The sequence below is a fragment of the Ascidia mentula genome, chromosome 1 (assembly GCF_947561715.1).
Source record: "Ascidia mentula chromosome 1, kaAscMent1.1, whole genome shotgun sequence".
NCBI classification, from domain to species: domain Eukaryota; kingdom Metazoa; phylum Chordata; class Ascidiacea; order Phlebobranchia; family Ascidiidae; genus Ascidia; species Ascidia mentula.
Window position 1 is genome coordinate 22996430 of NC_138566.1, and position 25536 is coordinate 23021965.

Consider the following 25536-nt stretch of genomic DNA (forward strand, 5'->3'; position numbering starts at 1 on the left):
AGCAAACGGCGGAACCTCCGCAGGCTGAAGATCAACAACCTACGTTGGTGTATGTATTTAGGCTAAATACAACCCGAGTGGACAATGGAGAGGTATCGAGTTCACCGGATAATTCGGGCGGATGCAGAAGGTCTACACGGACCCGGCGCCGGCCAGTTCGATTCTCGTCGGAGACACACGTGTAGACCAATGTCCAACAGGAGTAGGACAATTCTTGGGTTGGGGGGAGTGATACGAATTTTCTTTCCTTCACGTCACCTTTCACTTTGGTTAGTCATTGTATCTATTTCATTGTTTTCACCTCTCTTGCTGGCACCTTGTAATTTCACTGTTTTCTTTCGTTGTAACCACTTATTTATTATATTGTTTTACGCACGTATATCGCTTCTCTCACTTCACTTTCACCACACTAGTTTATTACATTCGTCTCCCCTTTCCTATTATTTCACGCTCCGTTTATTTTTGTATGCCCCGGATGTGCCGCGTGTCGGCAAGGCGCATCCTGATTGGTTGGCGATTGCATGTAACGAACGATTTCCCTAAAACGGGCGAGTCTTCTTCTGGGCGTCGCGTGGTTAGCATCTCTGTTACAGTGTTGTGAGTTATTGGGAACTTGATTACTGGCGTTTTGTATTGTTTTTAATCGTTTTAGTTTAACACGACGTCCAATAAGTTAAATCAGCCTGGGTTACTTTGGCTTTGTGGTGAGCCGTTATTGCAGGGTTCTGGGCAGTATCAGAATTAGGGAGGCAGCTTTGTGAAAAGTACCGAATTAGGTAGAAGGGTTAATTGGGGGATAACATCGCCACCCAAAAACATCTGACCGCCGAATTGCAAAGCTGCCGAAATAATTCCGTAACAGTAACAATATATTGCTGTATTGGATTCTAAACGTTCACTTTTCGATCATTGTCTTTTAGTGCTAATTTACCTACTGGATCTTTTAAACAAAGTATTATTGCTATTAATTACGTCACGGAAACAAGTAATCCCGATCATAAAAATCTCTCTTAATAGAGTCGCACATTTTTACTAAATACAATATGATCCACGTGGAGACAAAGGTCTAGAGCAGTGGTTCTCAAACTGTGGTACGCGTACCACTAGTGGTACGCGAGAGCTTTTCAAGTGGTACGCGATTTAGTCTACTCTATACAATTTACCGCACTTTGCAGAAGCCAAAACCGCTGCAAATACATGATGTCGGTTTTCTTTATTGTGCATTTGTGACGCAATAGTATCAACGTGAAATTGTTGCACTGTTGAAGTAATTCTGACATCGTGCATTCAACTGTGCAACAATTTCACGTTGATACTGTTGCGTCACAAATGCACAATAAAGAAAACCAAGCAACTGGTGATATTGGCTAAATTGTTATTCATTGGTGTCATGTCATAACACTAACAGTTATGGTATAGTAATACGGTGGTACGCAGGGTATTAAAAAACACATGAGCGGTACGTGATTGGAAAAAGTTTGAGAAACACTGGTCTAGAGACACTGAAACACTTACACACTGTGTGGCCCCCGAAGAAAGTTTTCGAAAGTTTCATAGTCTTCCATTCTGACGTTTTTGTTGAAGCAATTTTCATCAGGAAATTGTGTACTGTAGTACTTATTTCGTGGTAGAAAAGAATATTTCGCTTCAAGTGGGTACTATCTATTTCTGAAATGCTTGTTCAAATAAACTCTTACTTTCTACAACATAACAACCCAATTCAAGTCGAAACTTAGCCGTGATTGGATTTTAAGTGCTTTTATATCATCGCCATCAACGTAAATTTAATTTATTCAGAGAGCACGTCGTATGTAGCAAGTTTAATAAATAAACAAAAACAAGTAAACATGAATAAATTCTGAAGCCACAACTTTAAATATTTAAACTGTTCCACTCCACAGTAGACGGACCCCTCTGCATTTTCCCTTCGGTGCCACTACACATGGATGACGTCATCGTCGTTAAGGTGGTGTTGCATTCTTTGACACCTTTGTCTTACGTTTGTCGCCATTCGATACTATCCGCTAAAACTTCTTCTACATCCGGGATACTTTGTGCAGCTTTCGTCATATCGGGCATTGAGGCGAAGTGTTTGAGCGCGACGAACCGAGACGGGACACGCCTGACCGCTTTTAGCGATGACGTCGACGTTAAAGAACCTGTGACGCTCGAACAGTCGTCGGTAAACGAGCAGGTCGAAAGCGATGACAACATTTTATGTTTAGAAGTGGGAGTTTGTGGTAGAAGTAAAGATGCTGAAGCGAGCGACAAAGCGGAGGCGGACAAAAAACCTTCCCCTGATCCGTCTTTGAGTTTTGCGATTGCGACCGGTCGAGTTTCTTCTAAGTGGTCACGTGGACTCCAACCGTAATCCGATAGAAGATTCGAATCCGCAGATCTGCGATATTCCGCCTGCGGCATGACGTCATAATTTGTTCCAAACACTTCGTCGGAGTCTTCGATTTGCGTGATGACCTCATCCATGTAATCAAGCGCAACCTCGCTGTCGCTTCGTTCCCTCATTGTGACGTCAGTGTTTTCGGCGTCTACAGATACGTCGTCATACGACACGTCACTGTTGTGTTCTGACTCCGCGTTATCTTCGAAGACGTCATCTGTTTCTTCTTCGCGGATCACCGACAAGTTGGAGAGAGGCGGGGCCATACGACGGCCTTGCTGCCTTCTCATTGGCTGCCCGCCCGCTTGATTGACAATCACCACGCGAGGCGTAGAGGGGTTGCTCAATTGGCCGATGGACGAGTACTGAATCTGCATTATATTTCGTAACAATGCCTGTTCTAGTAGGTGGAATTCTTTGTGTTTAGTATTTATTTTACTCACGTCGTTTGCCTCCACTGAGCTGCTGTGGTTTCGGTCGCGAGGGTGCGCTATTGAGGTGAGTTTAACTGTCCTTGACAATCTGCAATAGTAAAATAATAACGTGAAGAAATGCTCCTGGAATATCACTGGTTAAAAAAAAGCAATTACTATTACTACAAGGATAAGTAGCATTTTATATCGCGCGATAAAGTTGCACTGGAAATTAAAGTACAATTTTTTACACACTTGTCGTTAAACCCGCCACCAAGTCGCGAAAACATTATGCAGACACGTGTTTTCGCACGTTAAATAACCCCCCAAAAAAAACAAATTTTAAGGAACCAACCACCACAAAACATCTATACCTACGTAATACGAACAATAACAGATCTGCAGAGTTGCCATGCATGTCTTACCGGGTGGCAGCGAATCCAAGCAGCGCAACCATGACAACGCCGGCAACAGAGAAGGCGATAATTTTCGTCGAGGCTGCAAGTGGGTCAGATTGGTCCGGAGATACAGAATCAGGGTCATTTGGAATGATGGAACCTCCCTCGCCACTGTCACCTGGGGGCACGTTGATCCTTTCTTGTACGATTTTTGCTTGGTAAGTGCAGTTTTCGTGGATAGTGACCTAAAGGCAACGAATATAGTTGAGAATACATTCCTAAACCTTACTCCAGCGAATAGCGCGCTGCTGTGTACAGCATTTGCTTTGGTATCCATTTAAATGAAGTGGTAGAAGTTTGCGAAGTTACGTAAGGACAGTTCTAAAGGAAATCGCCTACATACTCAATTTCACCGAAAAAACCCATAACTTTTGCTAATAAAGTTGTACCACAAGAAACATAAGTAGTTTTACCTCCAAGGCAGTGGCTGTTCACCTATTTGCTTGCTGGCCCCTTTTTGAAATCACTTACCACTTCTCGGTTCCCCTTACTAAAGTACTAAAGTATTTATACAACCAACCCCCAGGATTCAGCAACCCGTGGTCAAAAACCCCTGGTCCAAGGAGTGTGGCATTTTATCAAATAAAAAACATCAGTTTTCATTCATGAAATGTCAAGATCTTGGTCACTTACCAGATTGCTGTCACACACACGAGTTCTGTAGCGTCCTTTGGTGTTGTTTTCGAGAGTCATTGGGCCGAAACGGCAAGTTGTGTTGTGGCAATTTTGGGAGAACTTCGACCAACGACCCCACCCTCCACAGACCTGCAAAAACACATCGAGGTAAGTTTTTCTTTTCATCCCGTTCGTATTCGATAAGATTCAATTTCAGTCGAGGCTCAACTGCCCAAAGTCAACATACAAACAAACATACAAAACCATAAGTTATCATAGGTTAGTAGAATTGTTGATATTGTGAGAAGTTTTACTGGGGCTCGTGCTAAAGTTTTAAACTATAGGTAGGAATACCTGGCCGAAAAAAAAACGCATATGTGTTTGTTAAGATAAACCTATTTGCACCACACCTGATTCATATCGCATGTGACATTTCGTAAACTATCGATTCCACTTCCACAATGGACATTTGCAACTGATTTTCCCGCACTGGCTCCAATCTTTGTTTCACATTTACGGATTTGCCTGGTGCGCCCTTCAGTGGTGCAACCGGTGTTACTTCTTGCAACCAAATAATTTCTTTCATAATGGCAAGTTATTTCTACTTGCGGTTGCCATTGTGACCACCCATAAGTCATAGTGACGGTTGCCTTCGCCAGAATGTTAGTTTGGTTTGACGTTGAACTGTTCGCGGTTTGACGTTTTGATCTTGTCGAAATAACCTCCAGAATTTTTGACCTTCGGGAAAAAAATGGTAAAATGGGTGACGAAAATTGTAGGAAAACCGCAGTGGTGTAAAGCAGTGTTTGTCAATATTTATGCGAATGTGGCCCAGATCTGTTTTAGCGAATAAAGCGTAGTCAAATGTATAGTTTGCTTGCTACGATATTACTTATTCAGGATTTGATCTGTATAAACTGTGCCACTGGTTGCGAACATAGACGTAAACCATAATGTGAACCTTCAAGAAATACCACCAGCACCAGGCCATAGAAATTACTGAAAGATTTGCGTGGTTTTTATAGGAATAAAATAATGTCAGTGAATTAAACCGCTAGTCTGATCCTATATTCAAAAGTAGTCATAAATTGTTGAACATTTATATGAACGGATTTCAGGCAAATTAAACAGGTGAAACACTAATCTTACCAACCTTGGCTCTGAATTTCCGACGAGTATTATAGCGGCCGCAATTGAAACAATAAAAAATAATGACGTCATTGCTAAATGTTTACATGTTCTAAGGACCTGCAAAGAGTAAAAATAACTGTTACCTCGGATGACGTAATAAACTATTACCGATGCTCGGCCCCCGTTCATGATATACAGGATGCTCTATTGCGTCACAGTGCATTGAACATGCGTAATACAGCACTTTGAATAGTAATAACCCCATGATCGATAAATTCTGGTTAAAATTGAATGGCTGGACTTTCTTGCATTGTGGCAAAGTAAAAGACGTTTCCAAGTGTGATGTAACACTGCAGCGTTAGATCCAAATCTTGTAAAGAAGAGAGGGACCCACTAGAATGATGAAGGAATTCTTTCAGCAACCTGTTTACATCACCGTGTATAGCTTTTGCTAAAACTTTCAATGCTGGCACAATGGTTCCTAATCTGATAAGGGCCTTCGTAACAAAACGAGTGTGGAGGTGCCTGAGAATCACAGTTGTCGCAGAAACAAAGCAAAACGCAGCAATTGCCGGAAGGCATGTTTATGTAAAACATGAAAACTACAGCCCTTTGCATGGTCAAGAAAAATTTCTCCCGCGGGGTCCTTACTGTTTGCTATTTTATCTGGTCTAGTTACGCACTAAGTGCATACACACCAAAGTGCGGAACACCAGCGAGACTCAGTGCATGAAAACTGTGCAAAAAAAGACCAAGGTATACAAGCATTAGATTTAATTAAACCTAATGAAAGAATGGTTTAAATTAATGCCCACACTAACCACAGGTTAGTTTACGACTTTATATTTGCATTTTCCTAGCTGATAAGCACACAAGCAAGCAGACAGAGATCCCATAGGTGAATGGTTCGTCGATGCACTTCTACACCTGCAAATGCCTAACTCTGCTGAAGTGACCGTTCCATCAAAAAAGCTAATTGAAAAACCTTTGGGAGTTGGCACGTATTCCCCGAGGGAAATAAATGGACCGACAACAAGGGATAAGGAAAGGATTCTTTACCCTTACCGACATCATAAAGAGCGCCATCACTTCGATCGGGCGTGTTTATAAAATGGGGGTTCAGAGCAGTTTAAAGTCAATTATTTTTCCCACCAACATAATACTAATCGTTTACCAAGGTTGTTGCTGTGGCATATGGAATATATATATATATGAATAAAACTGATAACCCATGGTTCTCCTATTTTGGTCCATCCGGTCAGCTTCAAAGGACAGTCTTGTTGCTTACGGGTTGAGCACCACTTCTAAATGCAAAACCCATGACGCTAACGTTGACGTCATTTATTTATCTGCCCCCGCGCTACCACTTCCGAAAGTAATAAAGCTGGCTTTGCCGTAAACGCGCCGGCCGCGCCACAAAAACGTGACCGGTAGTTGGACGCGCGCCCACAATTCAAAGTCCGAGCGTCTTTTAAAATACGGGAAGTGTCAACACTGCGCCCCACGTGACTTGAAGGAGTCAGAGTTCGCGCGGAGTTCGGAGGGTGGGATGACGAAATAGCAGGTTAGATGGCGTAACTGCGCACCACCTTCGAGTATTTCAAAACCCGAAACCAACAAACATCCGTTGTTAAGTGCGCAACCAAGGGACGAAAATAAATGATAAGTAATGGAGATAAAGTTTACTACGCACAGAGTTGTACATTGAAAATGAATGAATTTTTAACAATGAATCACAGTAACTGCATGATACTTTTGTTGATGGGATAAAACCATTAACTTTTAAATTGATTTTCCATAAAAAAAAATTTGTTTTTTTTCTAATTTCCTAAAACCGGCGTTATGACAGAGTCAAACATAACCAGTGTCCTCGCCTGCAAATTGCCCATGCGAAACATTGATGAGTTCCCACTCTTGATCTAATTCATAAAAGGCCACAGCATTGTTCCCGTTTCCAATAGCGTCACAAACCGGCCCGTGCGCAAAATACATTAAAAATCATAACAATGCACCCCAGTGACACCACGCACCCCACCAACTCGTGCCTGCATTGTTACGTCAATGCGTTACGAACGCGATGACGTATCGGATGTTGTCAGGGGGGTTGTGAGGCAGAAATTATTGGCGAAACAAAATCATCTTGCCATCACTTGATAATGTATGCAAACAATTTATTGAAACCTCTACATTTTATGATAACGGTACACTCGATGTCAATAATTCTTAGGTTAGAAAAGAATCCGGAATTTTTCTTGTTATCGTTTTATATTTTAATTTTGTTTTGCTGTTAGAGGAAGAAAATATATGATCGTTACACCGCGTGCAATAAAACACAAACCTCCCGCGTCCACCAAATGTAAAGTACAATGGCGTCAAATTGTGGGTGCTGTTAACAAACTGTTTTCAGTAACTGACTTGACAAGGTTAGTCACAGTGGCATCTAGGTGCAGTTTCGGTGGCCTATGTGCTGCCGTTCAAAGATATAGGTTAAGTGGAATATATTGTTTGCTGACCGGCATTTTCTCAATATAAATTGTGGACTTTCTTTAACTAAATAAGTGAATAAAACAATCTTTGCGTTTGATAACATTATTGAACATTCTTACATTATCAAAAAAATATTTTGGAAAACTAAAAGTATAACCTGGAGACCAATCGAAGCGACATTCTTGTGGATCTCTAGCAACGGTATTGATTAACTGTTTACTTGCGTGATAACGATCGTTAGGCAAGCTACGGTTAATTGACAACACCGCGTATCGCTGTCCCTCTGTGACGTCAACGGGAAATCAATGTACGCATTGAAAACAAACTACCGCTAAAAAATGCAAACTAAACCCAAGTCATATTTGCAAGGTTGACGCCACTTGATGTACGACCTTTAATCGTCCGCCAACATTTCAGAAGAAAATTCGTCCGAAAACGTTTAGAAAATGCGAAAATAAATTATATGTGGTTGCATTTGACCCAAATATTTTAAAGTTTAAAAACGCTTCTTCTCCAAAAAAAACACGCTCCTTCACCAAAAAACTGCCGCATATACTTTACCAAGTTGCTAACGCAAAATTAGCATTTTCCGGAAAAATATAGCGATCGTCGTACTGACGCTATGTAGCTAACCTCCATCAGCATACTGTATACAAGTGCATTATAACTCCCGTCAAGACAACAAAGCGCAAAACAGACTATTGTTTCGCTGTGAGAAGAGCACAGTTTACGTAACAAAATGACTGACAACTTCAGGAACGAACTGCCAATCTAGTGTTTTATTTATTCTGGAGAAAGAGTGTGAAAAATAACTTCGTCGTAGCTGTGAACCTGATTGTGCGTAGCCATATGATGTTTTTTACCTTTTTATTTACGGTTTGATACGTCACACTACCCTCGCAATAACGCCTACACGAAAATGAAGTACCTTCCCACTTGGCAAGGTGACAGTCTAAACCGAACCAATAGAAACGGATAAGCGTTGAACAGCCTAACTGGCGGAGTGAAAGATTACGCTGGTGCCAATACAGACCGACAATTGTTGATGATCGACCGACTTCCTTGCATCCAGTGCATCAGCTACGTTCTGTCACGTTGGTATAGCGAATTTCAGTACGGCCTGCTTAGCTTTTACGCTAATCCCACATGCACACTACTTTAGTGTCATGTTGCAACTGGTCGGGACAGGATCGCCTCGTACGTTTCCTGGATTCAAACGTCTTGTACAAATCGTTTCAGATGGGATCCACTTATTTGTTGTGGCGTTATATGCATTAACAGTCTGAACCCTAGTTTATGGAATCCTATTCAGTTGGCGTCTATCTCCCTTCTGCTACCAGTCAAAATTTAGCACCAAAGATACCGCTGTTAACACTGAACTAACATACGTGTTTCGAGCAAACCACTTTCAAAAATGACCAACCAAACGTCGAATAATGCTTTGAAAGGCGGATAATGACAAGAAAACCAAACTGCAATAACGCTTCCTTTAAATTTTCTGTCATAAATTCAAACCTTTGAACATCTCGATCGGTAAAGCGCTGTCAAAAGACATGCCCCTTAGCTGCAACGTTATATAGCACGGTTTGTGTAAAACAGTGTGTATGTGACAGGTTGCAGAGGAAAAATACGCTGGTGCATCTGAATAGCGTAAACATCCTGTCAAACCTACTGTACTTGTCACAACTCTCGTATTCCTAGCGTTTTTACAGCAGTAACAAGTAAAGTACTTCCTAACGATAGTTTATGCCTCAAGTCTAGCAGGCAATTTAGCTCCTACAGTATTTCCTCATTTAACCAATCAGCATGATTCAAAACACCAATGTTGCCATCTGTTCCACAAACAGTGGACAGGTTCTTCAGTAATTGTTCAGTGACTGCATGACGCCACACACCTCCAAGTTGCGTCACAACCAAGTAAGGTTGCAACTGGGTTGCGCGCATATAACGCATGACACCTTATCTAACATTGAAATGGCCGCGCCGAGAGCCATAGCAGATGCTGCCGCCTACGTCACATCCTGCGCAGCATCCGGTTTCGCGCGCTTTCTACTCGCTCATACACAATACAAAAACAAAACAGAGCAATCAGTTATGTTTGTGCGCCGTGCTATAGTTTTTACTTGTGAACACTCAACCACCCGAAAAACACCTAACTATGTGACGTTTTATTGCTGCGGTTATGTCTAAATAAAGGCACGTCCGTGCGTCTGAATGCAACAGGTAATCAGGGGCAAAAAATGCTGTTTATGTGTGCCTGAGCTGTTTTTTAACGATCCCTTAAGTTGTTGGGCAAGTGAAACATATATGTGAATTTATACTGATTGCATCACAACAACTGACATGATTGTTTGTGACTTCACAAACCTGTTACTATATCACGTCACAAACAGACTTCATTGTACGTCTCAAAAACTGCGTTAAGTTTAAAAATCTTGATAGAATACTTTTATCCCAGGTTGGAACTACCAAGTAATTTACCGAGGTAACCTCTGCAAATTAGCATTTTCAATATTTTGCCATTTATAACTATGACTCAATAAGCTAAACTTGACTACGAAGCTGTGCAAGTGATAGATGCCATTGAATTCTGCAGCGTCATCTAGCGGAAGAAACAACACGTTGTGTCGGCTTTTTAAAAAGTACCAGGAAGCGAAACTTAGCAGACTATATGCCTGTTAATTATGGCTTGGAACACTTTTGTTTGATTGTGTGGTCAATTTTCTGCAGTTTGCAGTTTTGCAGTTTTAGAAACGCAACAAAACTTGGTTTTTGTCCTATAGCAACAAAATTGAAGCAATCTATCCATTCATGCACGCTAGGATGCAGGCTATTTGAATTTTTCCCCATGTGTTGCTGTCCACGAATCCCGTTTAGGTTTTATCTCTGGTACATGGTTAGAGCGCCTTGACAGACGTTGCCAGCAGTCGCCCATCTCCAATGCAAGTCGTCAATGACATCAGCGCAGCGGCGCCCACTGCCGGACTCGTTCACTAGTGTAGATTGTATGTTTGCGACAACATAAATCGCACTGTCGAATCAGTTCAAAGTTGTACTGTTAAGCGTAAACGTTACGTTGCCACGAAACAATACACACTTTACAAGGGTCAAGATTTACCTACCCAAATCATGCACCAGTTAACAGGGGTTCTTCTGGCACTAAGGTTACGAAAGTGTTTATTGTAACTAACGTTTAAGAGCTAGAAGAACAATTCATATTAATTACTACGTAGGGCAGCAAGAATAACAGCACACACCTGTTGTTTGATTTACGATTATAAGAACTGTCCTTCTGATAAACTTAGATTTTGTTTATCCTCTGTCATTTAACAAGACTTTCTTCAAGGTTACGGCGCAGAAGTTCGAAATGACTGACATCTTGTTCTCTTTATATACTCAGGCCTGCTTCCAAGCTATTGTGTCGTCACAGAGAAAAAGATTTATTTTTGGAACTAATTTCGTAGCACAAACGTATGCGCAATCAAATATAGTAAATACGCAGGCACAATAAATAAGTGAAGTTTGGAAATCCATGAAAATTCATTACACCAAAATTGACAAAAAAAGCAAGCGACCGTAACTGAAAGGCGTGAATTATCGGTGGCATGCATAACAAAAGCTTCTGAATATACAGCGACTGGCATTGTACCAGCTGCAATGGGATCATGCTTTTTCGGTTTGGTACCTGTCTGTCTCTTCTGGCTTGATAGACCCGCCCTTGTATGCTGCAGAACAAAAATTCTGGTGGTTTTCAAGAATTCACTGCAACGAGATCGGTATGCTTACACACAAAAGTTTCACGAAAAACATTTTTGGCAAATGTGTTTTAAACATTTCTTCCCTCGTCTTTTACTCATGCTAGAAACGCTGGTTAATGACCATTGTAGCCAATATTTGCATTTTCGAAAGGCGAAATAAATTTAAACCTGATGGAATAACACCAAAAGTAGTTTTGTTGCTTACAACCAGCGTTTCTAGCATCGGTAAAACGTTGCTTACAAAAGTCTGATATTGTGAAAACAGAAAAGTGCATGTTCTGTCAACCTGAAACAGTTTTCGTTGCGCTCCAAGGCCTACATAATATAGGATTTCTACCGCAAAGGCCTGGCCACTATGACCACATGTGTTGTTCAACAACAAAAAGTACATTTTTTCCTCTTCAAGGGCACATTTCCCTGCTTTACATACCCGTATTTCTCGTAATTTGGACAAAACAAACGTGTTTGAGTCAATTTGGACAAAACAAACGTGTTTGAGTCAATTTGGACAAAACAAACGTGTTTGAGTCAATTTGGACAAAACAAACGTGTTTGAGTTGGGTCACCCACCAATAGCCACCTCGTCCTCATCCTGTTGCTCTTCGCCGCTGTAACATCTCTGGTGCGAGCTGCAACCCAACACACGATGGAAGGGTAGATTCCACGTGTCCGGGAACATCATGAAACAGAATCCAATGACCACTAGGAGGGCAGCAACCAGCCTCAGTGCGCTGAACATCACTCCGCGGAACAATATGTCAACAGCTGTGTGAAAAACACGTTTTATTGCTGGCACCCAAAATGAAATCGACGGAAAGGTTGCTATTAAATGCAAAGCAAACAAGTCACTGTTTGGTTGTTCTGAAGGCCAACATACGTTTTAAAGTATAAGACCATCAACACCACAAAACGTGATCTGTAAGTTTAAAGATGTGCAAAAATGAAACAAAGATGTTTTAAAACTGCCTGTTAATTGGTCATTTTCTTATCTATTTGGCAAAGCATTTACCAACCTGAATGGCATATTATTGTGCATATTTACATGAAGCATATAATATCTTAATGTCATAATCATATATAGTTAACAAAAAAAACACCAACACTCTGACTTACCTGCATTTACAGGTATTCCCAACATCATCGCAATTGAAATGAAAAGTGGATAAGTGAAAGCGATGCCAAAATTCACAAGGAAATTGAACACTGAAACAAATAGCAGTATGTTATCGACCTGGGATTAACTAATAATTTTGAGCACAAATAAAGTTACCCAATGAAACAAACGATAACATCTTGATTCTTTTTCTCATGCCAAACACAGCAGTCACATAATGAGTTAAAACATAACTTTGACGCATGGTTTTTAATACATTATATTAGGTAGCAGTCATTGGAAATGTTTCACATTTTAATTCCTACCCAGTGATAAGGCTGAGGAGCCACATAAGTAATTCCATGGAATGTTATCAGCAGTTATGGTTTCCAATCCAACAAAGTAGAGAATAAGGAAGACAACCCACAGGAAGAGAGCATTTGTTACTCCAAGGAAGGAAAGGAAAAGGGAAACCTGTCCGAGCGAGGCATTGCCAACAACTCTCTTAAACACGACCTGAAACATGAATTTATTGGTAAGAAAAACAATTACATTAAATTGCAGGAAACTTTAAAAAGCAGATAAAAGGGTTTAAATTATTCTGACCTAACAGCTGATTTTCATTGATAAATTTCTGCAGCTGCAAAAACGTAATACACAAAGAAAAAATGGACTGTAATCAGTTGCTTTTGATACTGATGAGGTGTTGACAGGCCCATGAAGGTATTAACTCATGATATTGTTACATGTCACTATCTGTTCATAACAATGGACAAGACATGTTTATTTATAATTAACCGCATTTCATAATTCACTAAAGTTCATCTAACAACAAAAATTTACATAAAATTACTGCAAATATTTTTACCTTGTACACAGCAGCACCCAATGCAGAAAAGACAGCCATAATTATTCCAGGAGCCATGTTACTGGTTTCCCCAAATCCATCTGCATAACCAAACAACACAACCCCAGCTACGCAAGTCAGTGATGCCAGTATCTACAAATACATGTTGCTAATTTGATAATATTTACACCTTTATTTCAGATTAATACACAGTTGGCATGCATTTAAACATTACCCTGATAAAGTAGAACTTTTCTCCAAGCAAGATGAAAGAGAAAACGTAAACAAAAGCCACATTGGAAGACAGGATTGCGGAGGCATCAGTAGCTGCTATATATGTCAATGCATACACATACAAGTAGTTGGTGATTATCCACACAATGTTGAAGGGAAAAATGATGGTCAAAACTTGACGTACTTTCACATTCTCTGGCCCAAAAATCAGAAGAGACTGTCTGAAACAATGGTAATTTGCTAATAAGGTTAATGAAAAAATTCACCAAGCTTTAATCTGTAATGGAAAATTCATTTCTACCCATAAAATCAATCTGTATCTACAACTTTTTTATTTTATTTTTTTATTCTACTACTGCCTAAGCCATTTTCCTTTTTCACATTTCATATAAATTAATGTAAAACGATGCTAGCAATAATTTGGCATGAAGTATAAAACATCTACATTCAAACATTTTAAACTATTCTCTTAATTTTTAAATCATTTGATAAAGTAGGCAAAAAAACTATCCCATAACATGCCCAGTAAGGTTTTAGTTTAAATGCAATGGGAACTTGTGATATTAAAACATGAAAAACACAGACCAGAAAATTTATATACATTAACAGATTAATATGCCAAGATAATTCTGACTTACTTAATCATATCTCTTCGTTCATCACCTTTAGCTACAATCAGCAGATAGAGGCAGTAAACAGGATAGCACAGCACCATCCAACATGTTGAGAACCATGTAGTAAAAAATGGAGCATGAAAGTCGGAAGATGTGTTGGCAGTCTGTGCAAACTGCTGTGCTCCAACCCAGGAGATGGCAAGAAAAATTACGATAACAAGACCTGAACATTTGCAATAACAAATTACTGGTAGCAGGTTTGTTACTCACAAAACTGGATCATTTTGCACAAACTTAATAACTAACCAAGCAAGGTTTTTCTTGTTGTATTTTCGGGTCTACCAATTTCCTCCCCATTTGATAGCATTTCTTCTTCGTTGTTTGTTTGTTTCGGTGTAGAATTTTCTGAAACAAAGGCAGATAAGTTCATTCTGTTTGCATTAGACATTTTTCAATTTCAAATAATTTGAAATTATTTAAATACAACATGTTGTAATGTGTTAAAAGGGTTACAATACCAACCTGTTTCATGAAATGATGTCCCACTTTCATAAAACACTTCCTGGTTGTCCAACACTTTTTCGTCTGTGGCCATGGTGTTAATAATTGCTTCTTAAACACTGTCAATCTACAAATACTATGATAGCTAAGCAAATGTTTGGATATAATTAATAACTGTGATTCCAGCATTGGCAAAACTACTGGGAAGTGGGAATTAAGTAAACCATAAGATATGTTGCAAAACTTGTTATATTGCCACAATTTCAGCAAGAATCAAGAAAGTATTAAGATTAACATTTTGCAAGTATAACATTTGCAGCAAAGTAGCTGGTTTAACTTAACCACATTTGCTCGTTTCACTGTGTTCTTTTCAACCACTTTGAGTACTCAAAATCTACAAATGAAGCAAACGTGGCTACATAAATGAACGTATATAAGGTTGCGATTACCTAAGTGTAAATCTTACCAAAACTAACACTGCCAAGACTTCTTGATTACCGGCATGTTATAAAAACATCTGTTTACAACCGGCGAAACTACTCATGCGAAGTAATAATCATTCAAGCGTAACGCGTGCCCAGACTTTTGGCGCTGTGTCGGCTTTCATATCGCACGAGAAGTGAATTGTCTTTCGTGCGTTACGTTCGAACGCTTTCGGAAAAGAAAAAGGCTTTCAGGGCCTTATGATTTCGTCACCGCATGGTAAGGCGTTTGGGTCCAAAGTCTACAACGACAAACAACAGTTTAATTTTCCACTAGGTATTTGTCATAACTATTGTACATGGATGACTTCACAATGTTTATGGCAGGGCATAAACTTATTTTACTGCCCTTCTGACAGTGAGCAAACATAGATTTAATCAACCGATATCTCCATACAAGATCATCAAAGCGAAATCTTAATTTTACGAACATGGGCGTTTAGCCTAATTATTTGGAATGAAGCAATATGCATTTGACTGATTAATATTTGCCTTGATCAAACAACACCAAGAAATTACGTAACATGGTGATCCTTGCAAAAACAACGTTTGGGTTTATGCAATGTCATTCGGAAGTGCCGAGTCATTCTTATCATTAACAATAACTTTCGAATTGTAAATTTCAAGCTCGCCATTTTCACAAGGTGAGGGGTTCTTTACTCTTATTCTGACAGTAAGAACCTGATACAATTCATGACTTCCACTTGATTTAAACGTTGCTCGTAAAATGTTTGCTATTAAACTTAAAATACTTACACAAACAATCCTATTTTTCAGCTTACTTGATATGCATGCAGCGTCACAAAAATGTGGTACATGCTGCAGAAACATGGAAAAAATCATAGCACACATTTTGTGGTCATCCTTTTTATGAGGCTTCTGGTTCACTGGCGGTCATGCTTACACGAGGTTATTGTCGGTCACGCCGGGTTGGGGTTACTTCAGATCACCCGACAATCACCGGTTGGTGGCGGTGACGTGTTGTGGTTGCGAAATGGCGCGATAGGACGAAACGAATTTGATTTCTCACATAAAAGAGGGGACGTAACTTCATTCTTCCCTTACAAACGCCAAGAACGAGACCTTTAGAAACTTTTTGACTTCAGCCTTTCGACGCATTTTGCTTGCATTCGTTCAAGCGTGGTGAGATGTGAAGTCTAGCGTCAGTTCGAATAGAAAATTGTGTTTGGAGAAAGCGTAGTCTGTTTGCTTTAGATGGCGTTGTCTTCGTCAATTCTTTGCCGAGCTTACCTTTGTCGTAAGGCAACTGAGGTGGATTGAAAACGTAACCGTACAACGTCTTTCCAAACCTGTAAAGAAAAGAAAGAAACAAAACAGAAGGTGACCTTGACTACCCTCTTGCGTTGGTACAGGAAAAAAAGTGCTAAACCGTTTCACCGAGCTTGCGTTTCATCAATTATAGTGGGCGATCAAATATTTTGAGGAAGAAATAGAAGATTGTGACGTTTGAATGGTCGTATTATTTTGGAGAATGTCGGTCACCTATGCTGCTGTAAACAATATGTCGGAGATTTTGTCGCGGTACAGTAGTGCGGTTTTCTGCTACTGGGCATGAAAATGTCTGTACAGTCTGTATTCGATAGTGTGAGAATAGCACCGTTCTGTTGCATTTTTAACTCAGTCCCGACGTTATGACGTAATTCGTGATCGCGCGTTTTAAAAGTAACCAAAGATTCCAAAGTCCAAATACGAGTTTTGGAAGGAAGTGAAGTTGTTGTTTGGAATACGGCGGACTCTGAACTTTGTGGAATTTCGTGTAACGCGGTTCAGGTCACTACTAAAGGTTGCTACGTGTTGTGCAGGTTCATTATTGTTCACTGTACACTGCTGAGGATGGTTAATTTACCAATTTAGTGTCTCCGCTGGTAAAACATAGTTTGTAAAGTTTTAGGTGATTACGCTAATAGCAAACGTTCTACACTAATTCTGACAGAATAATTTGTTTCTAGTACATTGCATCAGCGTCACATTCGCATCGATAAACGCCGCGCTTAACAGCAAATGGTAAACAGGATATTGCGCGATAATTGATATTTGTAGGTTCGAAACACCATCCATTCTGTGGAACTGTTCTGTATATAGTAATGTAGTTACAGAACGAGAGCTAATGTAAGCTTTAAATCGCAGATCACTGTTTTATCTTGAACAAACGTATTAAACAGGCTTGCGCATTTGTTTTTGTATGCTGGTAAAACATAGTTTGTAAAATTTCAGGTGATTACGCTGATAGCAAACGTTCTACACTGATTCTGACACCCAGAATAATTTGTTGCTAGTACATTGCATCAGCGTCACATTCGCATCGATAAACGCCGCGCTTAACAGCAAATGGTGAACAGGATATTGCGCGATAATTGATATTTGTAGGATATTCCTGTTGCTGCCAGGCATATTGCAATTAAAAATGTACTGCTCTTCTGGCATAAACGCATTGTATTTTGCGACGTTTCGTCTGAAACGAAGAGCAGTACATTTTTAATTGATATTTGTAGGTTCGAAACACTATCCATTCTGAGGAACTGTACTGTATATGGTAATGTAGTTACAGAACGAGAGCTAATGTAAGCTATAACCGCAGATCACTGTTTTATCTTGAACAAACGTGTTAAACAGGCTTGCGCATTTGTTTTTGCAGGCGTGTTGTGTTTCATAGTACACGTAACTCTAAAGTTACGCAGATGTTTTAGTCCGAAATCTAGCCAGAGTTGTGACGTCCTTAATTACACTTCAATCTCGGCATTGCCAATAACTGCTGGCATTGACAGGGCTTACTTTATGAGTGTTCGCGAGGCATTGATAACTTCGTAGGTCATTCGTCGCGATAACGGCTGTTAGTGGAGGAAAAACTGTTTGACTAAACACTAAGAAACCCAACGAAAATGTTACAGTAAATGTGTAAATTTGTATCAAACAAAATATCCAGTGTTTTGGCAGGTAAACTGTTGCATACATCAAGAGGTCTGTGGTCTGTTAGCAGAAATATACGATTCATGACGTCGCGAAAAGCTGTGGCAAATAATACTCGTTTCCGGGCTACGTGCGAACTAACGCTAAATGTAGAAATGTCAGTTAAACGTGATGACTTGTATCTGTCAAAGAACGTTTTTGCTTGAATGCTAGCCTTTTCATCGGCGAGCTCCAATTCGTGTTTGCCATCGTTATGTGTCATGTAGGGCATACATTATAGTCGGTGTGGTGTAATTGTTGATTCTTTTTCACTTACAGATACAATAGAAAACAGGAACAAAGTTGAATATATTCAGTTTTCAACAATTCGCGAAATAAAATGGAAAACGGCACTGCAGGGTAGGTAACTGTATGACATTTGACAAAAGAGCAACCTTTTAATGTGTCGTAACCATGTGTAAAATTACCTTGATGTGAATTGCATTTATTGGTGCACTTGACACGTGCGGATAACGCTCATGAACTTATCAGAGAGTCGCTTGGAACCAATCGAACAAGTTTGCGTTGCAGTCGACGCTCTCTTTAAAACGCTTCAACTTCTAATTGGTCTGTATTTGCTTTATGATAAACGATAGAACTACTCAAAACAGGATGCAGACTTCAAACCTGTCTGACTCCAAAATGTTATTTTTGTATTGCTGCATCAGAGAGAAACCCACGCAGGAACCAGAAAAAAAGAAGCATGGACGCAGAATCATTTGGAGGAACGTCATACTCATGTTCATCCTACATGTAACCTGCCTCTTTACTCTGACTGTGCTACATAAGATGATGACTTTTACAATTGCTTGGGGTAAGTATAGTCAGTAGCGTTGTGTAACTATGCATTTTCGTCACAAAGGCGAATTGTTTAAAAGATATCCTTTTGCACTTAAAGGAATTCCACAAGAATTCGTGTAACGGTAAGACTGGCCATTTTCTGCTGCAATCAAATAAAAGCAAACAAAAGGATTCAGATTCTATAGAATCTTTTATGAGGTAAAATTTTGAAAAAAATCTTGCACGTGCAGGTTTGATCTGTCTCCTTCTATCAGCATTGGGAATTACTGCGGGTGTTCATCGCTTGTGGTCGCACCGATCCTACAAAGCAAAACTCCCGCTTCGCATCTTTTTGGCCCTTTGCAATTCCATGGCACTGCAGGTTTGCACAAACTCATAAAAAACAACTATGTGTGCGTTGATCTCAATTTTATAGTTTTAACCACAAGGTCACTGATGGTTTATAGGTCTTTTCAACAGGACGGCTTTGTTGTTCTGATTTTTCATTGAACTCCACGTTGAATATCCGCTTTAACCTCTGGTTTTCACAGAACTCAATCTTTGACTGGGTGCGCGACCACCGCAGCCATCACAAATTCTCCGAAACGGACGCCGACCCCCACAACTCAAACAGGGGATTCTTTTTCAGTCACATCGGATGGCTTTTGGTCAAAAAGCACCCGGATGTTGCCCGCAGGGGGAAAACCGTCGACCTGAGCGACCTTTACCAAGACCCGGTGGTCATGTTTCAGCGCAAGTAGGTTTTAAATGCTGAATTTTACTATTGTATTAGGACAAGTTCGATAAATATACAACAACCGTACAGTAGTTGTGTCAAAAACAACTTAGGAGCAAATGCCAAAAGCCAAATTCGTTTTGCTTAAACTGTTTACAAGAATTTCACGACGAGACCTAAATATCCAGGTTATGAAAGCAGCCTTTCAATGAATTTGGGACATGCTTATAGTTGTTGCAGTTGATTCAACCCATTTTAATAACACTCAATCTGAATAAGCCTTAGCATCACATTGACCATGCGTATATGTTTCAGGTTCTACCTACCCTCCGTTCTGCTGATGTGGCTGATTTTTCCCACAGGTCGGTATACGGGGAACTCTCTCCACATAAATTGTTCTTTAAATAACAAGCGTTCAGAGTGCTTGCGTTCAATATTCAAATGACTTTAGTGCCAAAGTTCATTTGCTTTAATTAGACCCGCATTAGTAATAAATGTGTCCATTTTTAACTAGTGTTCAATGTAATTTAATCGTCTGTTCTTCTGGCACAATAAAAACGTAGCTATATTAACCGACGTTTCGCCTGTTATCCAACAAGGCTTCCTCAGGTTAATGGTACAGGTACAGCACACAACCAACACCAAGAAAACGTTGCACCGCGAAAAAATATAACGCTGACTAACGCTTGATAAAGTAACGTTTTTATTGTGCCAGAAGAACAGACTATTAAATTACAATATGCCTGGCAGCAACAGCAACATTATAACTGTTAAATTTGTTTGTTTTTCCTCATTGAAATTTATTGTATTTTAGTCGTTCCGCTGCTTTGGGGAGAAAGCTTGTTGATGTCGTATCTCATGTCTTTGCTTCGTTATTGTTTCGTCCTCAACTTTACTTGGATGGTGAACAGCGTGGCTCACATGTGGGGTAACAGACCGTACGACAAAAGCATCAGACCAGCTGAAAATATATTCGTGGCTTTGGCTGCCATCGGTACGTTTAATGGTCCAACAAGCATTTTTTGTAAAACTTTAGTCGCTTTTGAGGCGGGAGCAAAAATGTGTAGTATGTGTACTTTTTCTCTTACCAAACGTAGTATATCCCTTTTGTTTACCGTTTATATTTCTTGTAAATCATTATTATAATAAATGATAAAAAAAAATTAGTGTGTAACACATTGAATCCAACGGTGTTTCTAGGAGAGGGTTTCCATAACTACCATCACGTGTTCCCGTACGACTACAGCACAAGCGAGTTCGGGATGAAGTTCAACATCACGACCGCATTCATTGACCTCATGGCTTTTATCGGCCTCGCCACACATCGCCGCAAGGTGTCGCCAAATGTGTTGGCTGCGCGGATCAAGCGAACCGGCCAATGAGAGACCGGATAATGTGTCACGTGTGTAGCTGCTGCCGTCTTTATACTGCTTGCTTTGATATACATGTAATAAAAGATTTGAAGTGAGATTTTTGGTTGCTACGTCTTAATCTCGACATTTGCAAAAGAAAGGGCCTACACCCAATTTTGTTTTAAATGAACATACGTGAGTTTCCTTGTTAAACTGAGGTAGTGAGGCAGCAAACGTCCTTGTGCACATAAAATGTCATGACCGGGATGTTGACACAGAAATCACGCACGTTACTAAGCAACGTGTCGAGTACGACCTCAGGATTCTTTTTTGTCTGTAAATTTGTTTTTTTCGCACTGAAGCTATGATCAAATCAAACAACGATAACAAAGGCAGAAGTTCGTTTAGTATTCCCACGTTAAAGGAAATAAAGTAATCTTAGTGCGATGCGCGACACGCTCCACTGATTTCCCTGCTAAGATGAGTCAGGATTTGAGTCAATATTGTTTGTGTAGAGTAGGGATTTACAAAAAATTTATGACAAATGAATAAAAATTAAATTTCTCACAATTCTTCGCCTAGTATTGGGATTATGAAGTTAAATATGAACAGGGCGGCTATCGATGTGGAAAAGGAATAGGATTTACCTTCATTAGTGCTACAATGTACACAAATGTTAACAAGATTACTTTTTTAGCAAAAGGGCTTGTTGCATTTAACGTTGTTTGGATAAAAAAGAAATGGCCAGAAAATATGGACGCCCAGTCACAAATAATAACAACACTAGGAATAGAAGAACAATTTGTCCATTTTTGCAAAACTGTAGCAATGATTCCACCACAATTAGCAAACATTCATCGTGAAGTTGGTCACGTGTCTGGATAAGGTAAGAAAAACAAATTGCGGTTTGGTCCAACTTAAGTAGCCTCGGGCCAAGAGCATGTAACCTGAAAAGCCTTCAATTCCATAGCGCTGACGTGCCGATGTTTTGTCGACTTTTCGACTTGCCAAGGCCAAACAAACATTTGTTGTGTGGCTATGCTACGACTTACCGGTACAGGGTTCCCATTCACACTAAAATGCTGCTCACTATTGGCTAAGTGACAGCTTGTTACGGGAAGTGGCTCTTATACTTCTAATCACGCAACCTTGACAACCTGTAGTTTTTGCCATGCGCCGACCACGCACCGCCGTGAAGGCTACGCGGTGGTAGTGCTGGACTTGTATATATATCCTGTAACTGCTTCGTACGTTGTCAGTGTCGCATTAGCAGCATAAGGCGTTGGGACATAGTTATGATACGTTTTGCATAGCAATGTGGTATAATTTTCATAGTTACGAAATCAATAAGTTACTTTCTCGTACGTAATCATATATAGTTTAAAAGCTTTGAAGGAAAATCGGGCTACAGTACAAAGTTAATAGTTTTTGTTAAAACTGCAGGTAAAAAATTATTAAAAGTTTTGTTTGACATTGCAGCATTTGAACTTAACTTTAGTGAAAGAGAAGTTCTGGCTGAAATGGTAAACCACGGAGATCAAATCAGGTACGTAACATATACATATTTACATCAATTCAAAAATCTGGACGAAAAACTACATTTTAACATAGTGCATGGTCAAAATAAAACTAACGGCACCCAAACGTGGCAAAAACTAGAGAATAATGTAGCGGATCGTTTGGCTTCATCTCTCAACTCACCCGTACAAACCGATCGAGCGCCGAAAACGCATAGCAAATTGAATACCAACCATAATCGGAATCTTACCGTTTCTAACCCTTTGAATGGTTTGAGACTGACCAGCCATAAAAGCGCAACTAAAGTCAACGTGCTGTAGTTTACTAATATCAGGGAAAGCTCTTTTTAAAGTCGAGTTTTGTGTGCACCATAGCAATGGGGCGTCGGCGACGATTGGCGGAGACGATTATCGAATGGAGATAGTTTGGAGGAACGTACTTCTGATGGCCGTCCTGCATGTCGCAAGTCTCTACACGTTAACTGTCGTTCACACAATCATCCCTCTTACTATGACATGGAGTAAGTAAGCGCCAGCAAGCGCTTATGCTAACCTACACAAATTCTGTACCCTATGCAAAACAACCCACTATAATTCAGTGAGGACGATCTTATAGTAGGGATGAGCGGGAACGATAGTGAGACATTATCTACAATAAATTGATCTGTTTGCACAGTATAACGTTTACTTCTCTAAAATGTAACAAAAATATACTGAGCCATTTCTTGGTAATGCAAGTAGAAAGTACGCTGAAAGAAATATGCACCGCCACGCTGGACTTGAATTCACGTGTTATCTTTGTGAATATAAACCTTATGTATAAAAATGGTTTTAGCCATTGCTTGCATCGTAATGTCGGAGGTGGGTGTAACTGCAGGAGCGCATCGTTTGTGGTCGCACAAGTCCTACAAAGCCAAGCTCCCTCTCAGAATCCTACTCGCCACGTTCAACTCAATGGCTTTTCAGGTAGGTTCGATGTATACCACATGATATATACGATGCTTATGTAAGAGCATCCGTGTTCCTTAATTTTCCAACGATAATAGAGCAAAGACAGACGTTTAATGGACCATTATTAAATAACACAATCTGGGAGTGCGGATTGGTCAATGTATACATTGTTCAAATATCTGCAGTATCGACCAATATATCTGTCTAAGTTCTGCACATGTACTGTTCTCGTAAGCTTACATTATGCTTTCAAAATCAGTTCAAATGATAAAGTTGGAGCGAAGGCTTTCCGCTCTTGAAATGTGACAACCAACCAAAATGGTGATCCAAGGCCTCACATAACAAATTCACTAATTTTGAAATTTCTTCGGCAGAATTCGATTTTTGAATGGTCACGTGATCACCGGTGTCACCACAAATTCTCGGAGACCGACGCGGACCCTCACAATTCCAACAGGGGATTCTTCTTTTGTCACATCGGATGGTTGCTGGTAAAAAAACACCCGGAAGTGATGCGCAAAGGAAAATCCATCGACCTCAGTGACCTCTACGATGATCCCGTGGTCATGTTTCAACACAGGTTGGCACTTTTAATCGCTATACTAAACTTCGAACGTGGTTTTTCCTCTATTTTTAGGATTAAACTGAAAATAATACCGCGCTCTATCGTAAATAGAATTAATTCCGTAAAATGTTGCCGTATAAAACTTCTTGTTTTGTATTTTTTGCAGAAACTATGCGCCGGTCGGCCTCGCCCTCTGTTTCGTCTTTCCAACAGGTACTAATGTTAAAAGATGTAACGTTTCCCAAGCCCTTTATGCTGTATACAAAACAAACGCACAAACGTCCAATCCCGCTAAATGGGCATCACATTTCACAAAAAAAGTCGACTTAGACAACACGAACCTCGTGTCATCTCAATACAGCTTGGTTTCATTGTAATGCTCATTAACGTGTTTGTATTTAGTCGTTCCACTGCTTTGGGGAGAAGGTCTCATGATGTCGTATCTCATGTGCCTATTTCGTTACTGCGTCGTTCTCAACTGCACATGGATGGTGAACAGCGTGGCTCACATGTGGGGATTCAGACCTTATGATAAAAACATTAACCCAGCAGAGAACATGTTTGTCGCCATTTTCGCCTCAGGTTAGTCTGAACTTGGGATTTTTTATCATTTTTATCATGTCCTATACAATAACAGTTTATCCCAAAATTTTGCAGGCATTTGTTATGGGCATGATTATACTTGCACCCTTAAAAAGCCGTAAAACCAGTTTGTTGACCGACTCAAGTACTTGGTGACATGATAAGCCTAAAATAGAACTTATCCTGCTTAACCTTGCTAAATATCTCGACTTTGTACAGGCGAAGGTTTTCATAATTACCATCACGTGTTTCCGTACGACTACAGCACAAGCGAGTATGGGATGAAGTTCAACATCACGACCGCATTCATTGACTTTATGGCTTTCATCGGTCTTGCAACACATCGTCGCAAGGTGTCGCCAAGTGTGTTGGCTGCGCGGATCAAACGAACCGGCGAAGAGGTTCAGACTTAGGCATTGTTATTTATCTTAGACATTGGTATTTCTCTTAGACTTTGGTATTTCTCTGCTCTTACAATGCTCTTATTTTTGCCTTTGTTTTGTTTGTATGTTCTTCTTTGCTCGATTTAAACTTTATGAAATAAAAACGAATCAGTGAATTTCAGTGGTGGGTGAGTTTCCTATTAATATACCTGTAGCAAAAAAATTGGCAAAACTTCTTACAAAGGTCATGTTTACTATCTTATTTTTAGGCAACCGCGGAAACAGTCAACACGAATTAGTGCCAACGCCATGGCAATTTAAACCGCCCTTTTGGACCTGATCAGGCTGCAGTATAGGTTACCGCGGCAATTTGCCTCGATGATGGCGCAATGACTTTAAACAGAGACATGCTGGCAAGTTGCCACTAAATTGTCTGTCCACCTGTACACGCAACTGAGGTGCGGATAGGAGGTTTAATCCCTATATAATTGTTCAATTTCCAGTAGGCTGGTTCAACAATCAATTCAAATAGAATCGAGTTTTGATTAGAATGGGGTAAATAACATAAGAATATAATGTTTTTGTTGCTGCCAGGCATATTGTAACTTAATAATCTGTTCTTTTGCCAGAAGAACAGATTATTAAGTAACATAAGAATGGTCAAAAAGGGCG

The 25536-nt window shown here is 40.0% G+C and overlaps 4 protein-coding genes across 4 annotated transcripts; 2 read left to right on the forward strand and 2 right to left on the reverse strand.

Moving 5' to 3' along the window:
- Window positions 1–1750: 1750 nt before the first annotated feature.
- On the reverse strand, window positions 1751–5244 carry LOC145915600 (uncharacterized). The gene is made up of 6 exons (XM_083002740.1): window positions 5038–5244; window positions 4295–4622; window positions 3903–4034; window positions 3237–3454; window positions 2842–2920; window positions 1751–2769 (listed from the first exon to the last, which is right to left on the reverse strand). Exons 1-6 carry the CDS (start codon window positions 5202–5204, stop codon window positions 1996–1998), a joined length of 1698 nt encoding a protein of 565 aa, XP_082858866.1. The 5' UTR covers window positions 5205–5244; the 3' UTR covers window positions 1751–1995.
- Window positions 5245–10930: 5686 nt separating this feature from the next.
- On the reverse strand, window positions 10931–14696 carry LOC145915642 (solute carrier family 35 member F4-like). The gene is made up of 9 exons (XM_083002743.1): window positions 14571–14696; window positions 14355–14453; window positions 14073–14271; window positions 13436–13655; window positions 13222–13353; window positions 12680–12869; window positions 12374–12463; window positions 11831–12025; window positions 10931–11227 (listed from the first exon to the last, which is right to left on the reverse strand). Exons 1-9 carry the CDS (start codon window positions 14641–14643, stop codon window positions 11166–11168), a joined length of 1260 nt encoding a protein of 419 aa, XP_082858869.1. The 5' UTR covers window positions 14644–14696; the 3' UTR covers window positions 10931–11165.
- A 1630-nt stretch (window positions 14697–16326) lies between these two features.
- Window positions 16327–20969, forward strand: LOC145915706 (acyl-CoA desaturase-like). Its single transcript, XM_083002747.1, has 7 exons — window positions 16327–18358; window positions 18667–18812; window positions 19030–19160; window positions 19330–19535; window positions 19830–19876; window positions 20329–20508; window positions 20715–20969. The coding sequence occupies exons 1-7, from the start codon at window positions 18339–18341 to the stop codon at window positions 20894–20896; spliced, it is 912 nt and encodes a 303-aa protein (XP_082858873.1). The 5' UTR covers window positions 16327–18338; the 3' UTR covers window positions 20897–20969.
- A 1414-nt stretch (window positions 20970–22383) lies between these two features.
- Window positions 22384–24943, forward strand: LOC145915690 (stearoyl-CoA desaturase 5-like). Its single transcript, XM_083002746.1, has 7 exons — window positions 22384–22412; window positions 22759–22904; window positions 23219–23349; window positions 23709–23914; window positions 24066–24112; window positions 24302–24481; window positions 24701–24943. The coding sequence occupies exons 1-7, from the start codon at window positions 22387–22389 to the stop codon at window positions 24892–24894; spliced, it is 930 nt and encodes a 309-aa protein (XP_082858872.1). The 5' UTR covers window positions 22384–22386; the 3' UTR covers window positions 24895–24943.
- The last annotated feature ends 593 nt before the right edge of the window (window positions 24944–25536 follow it).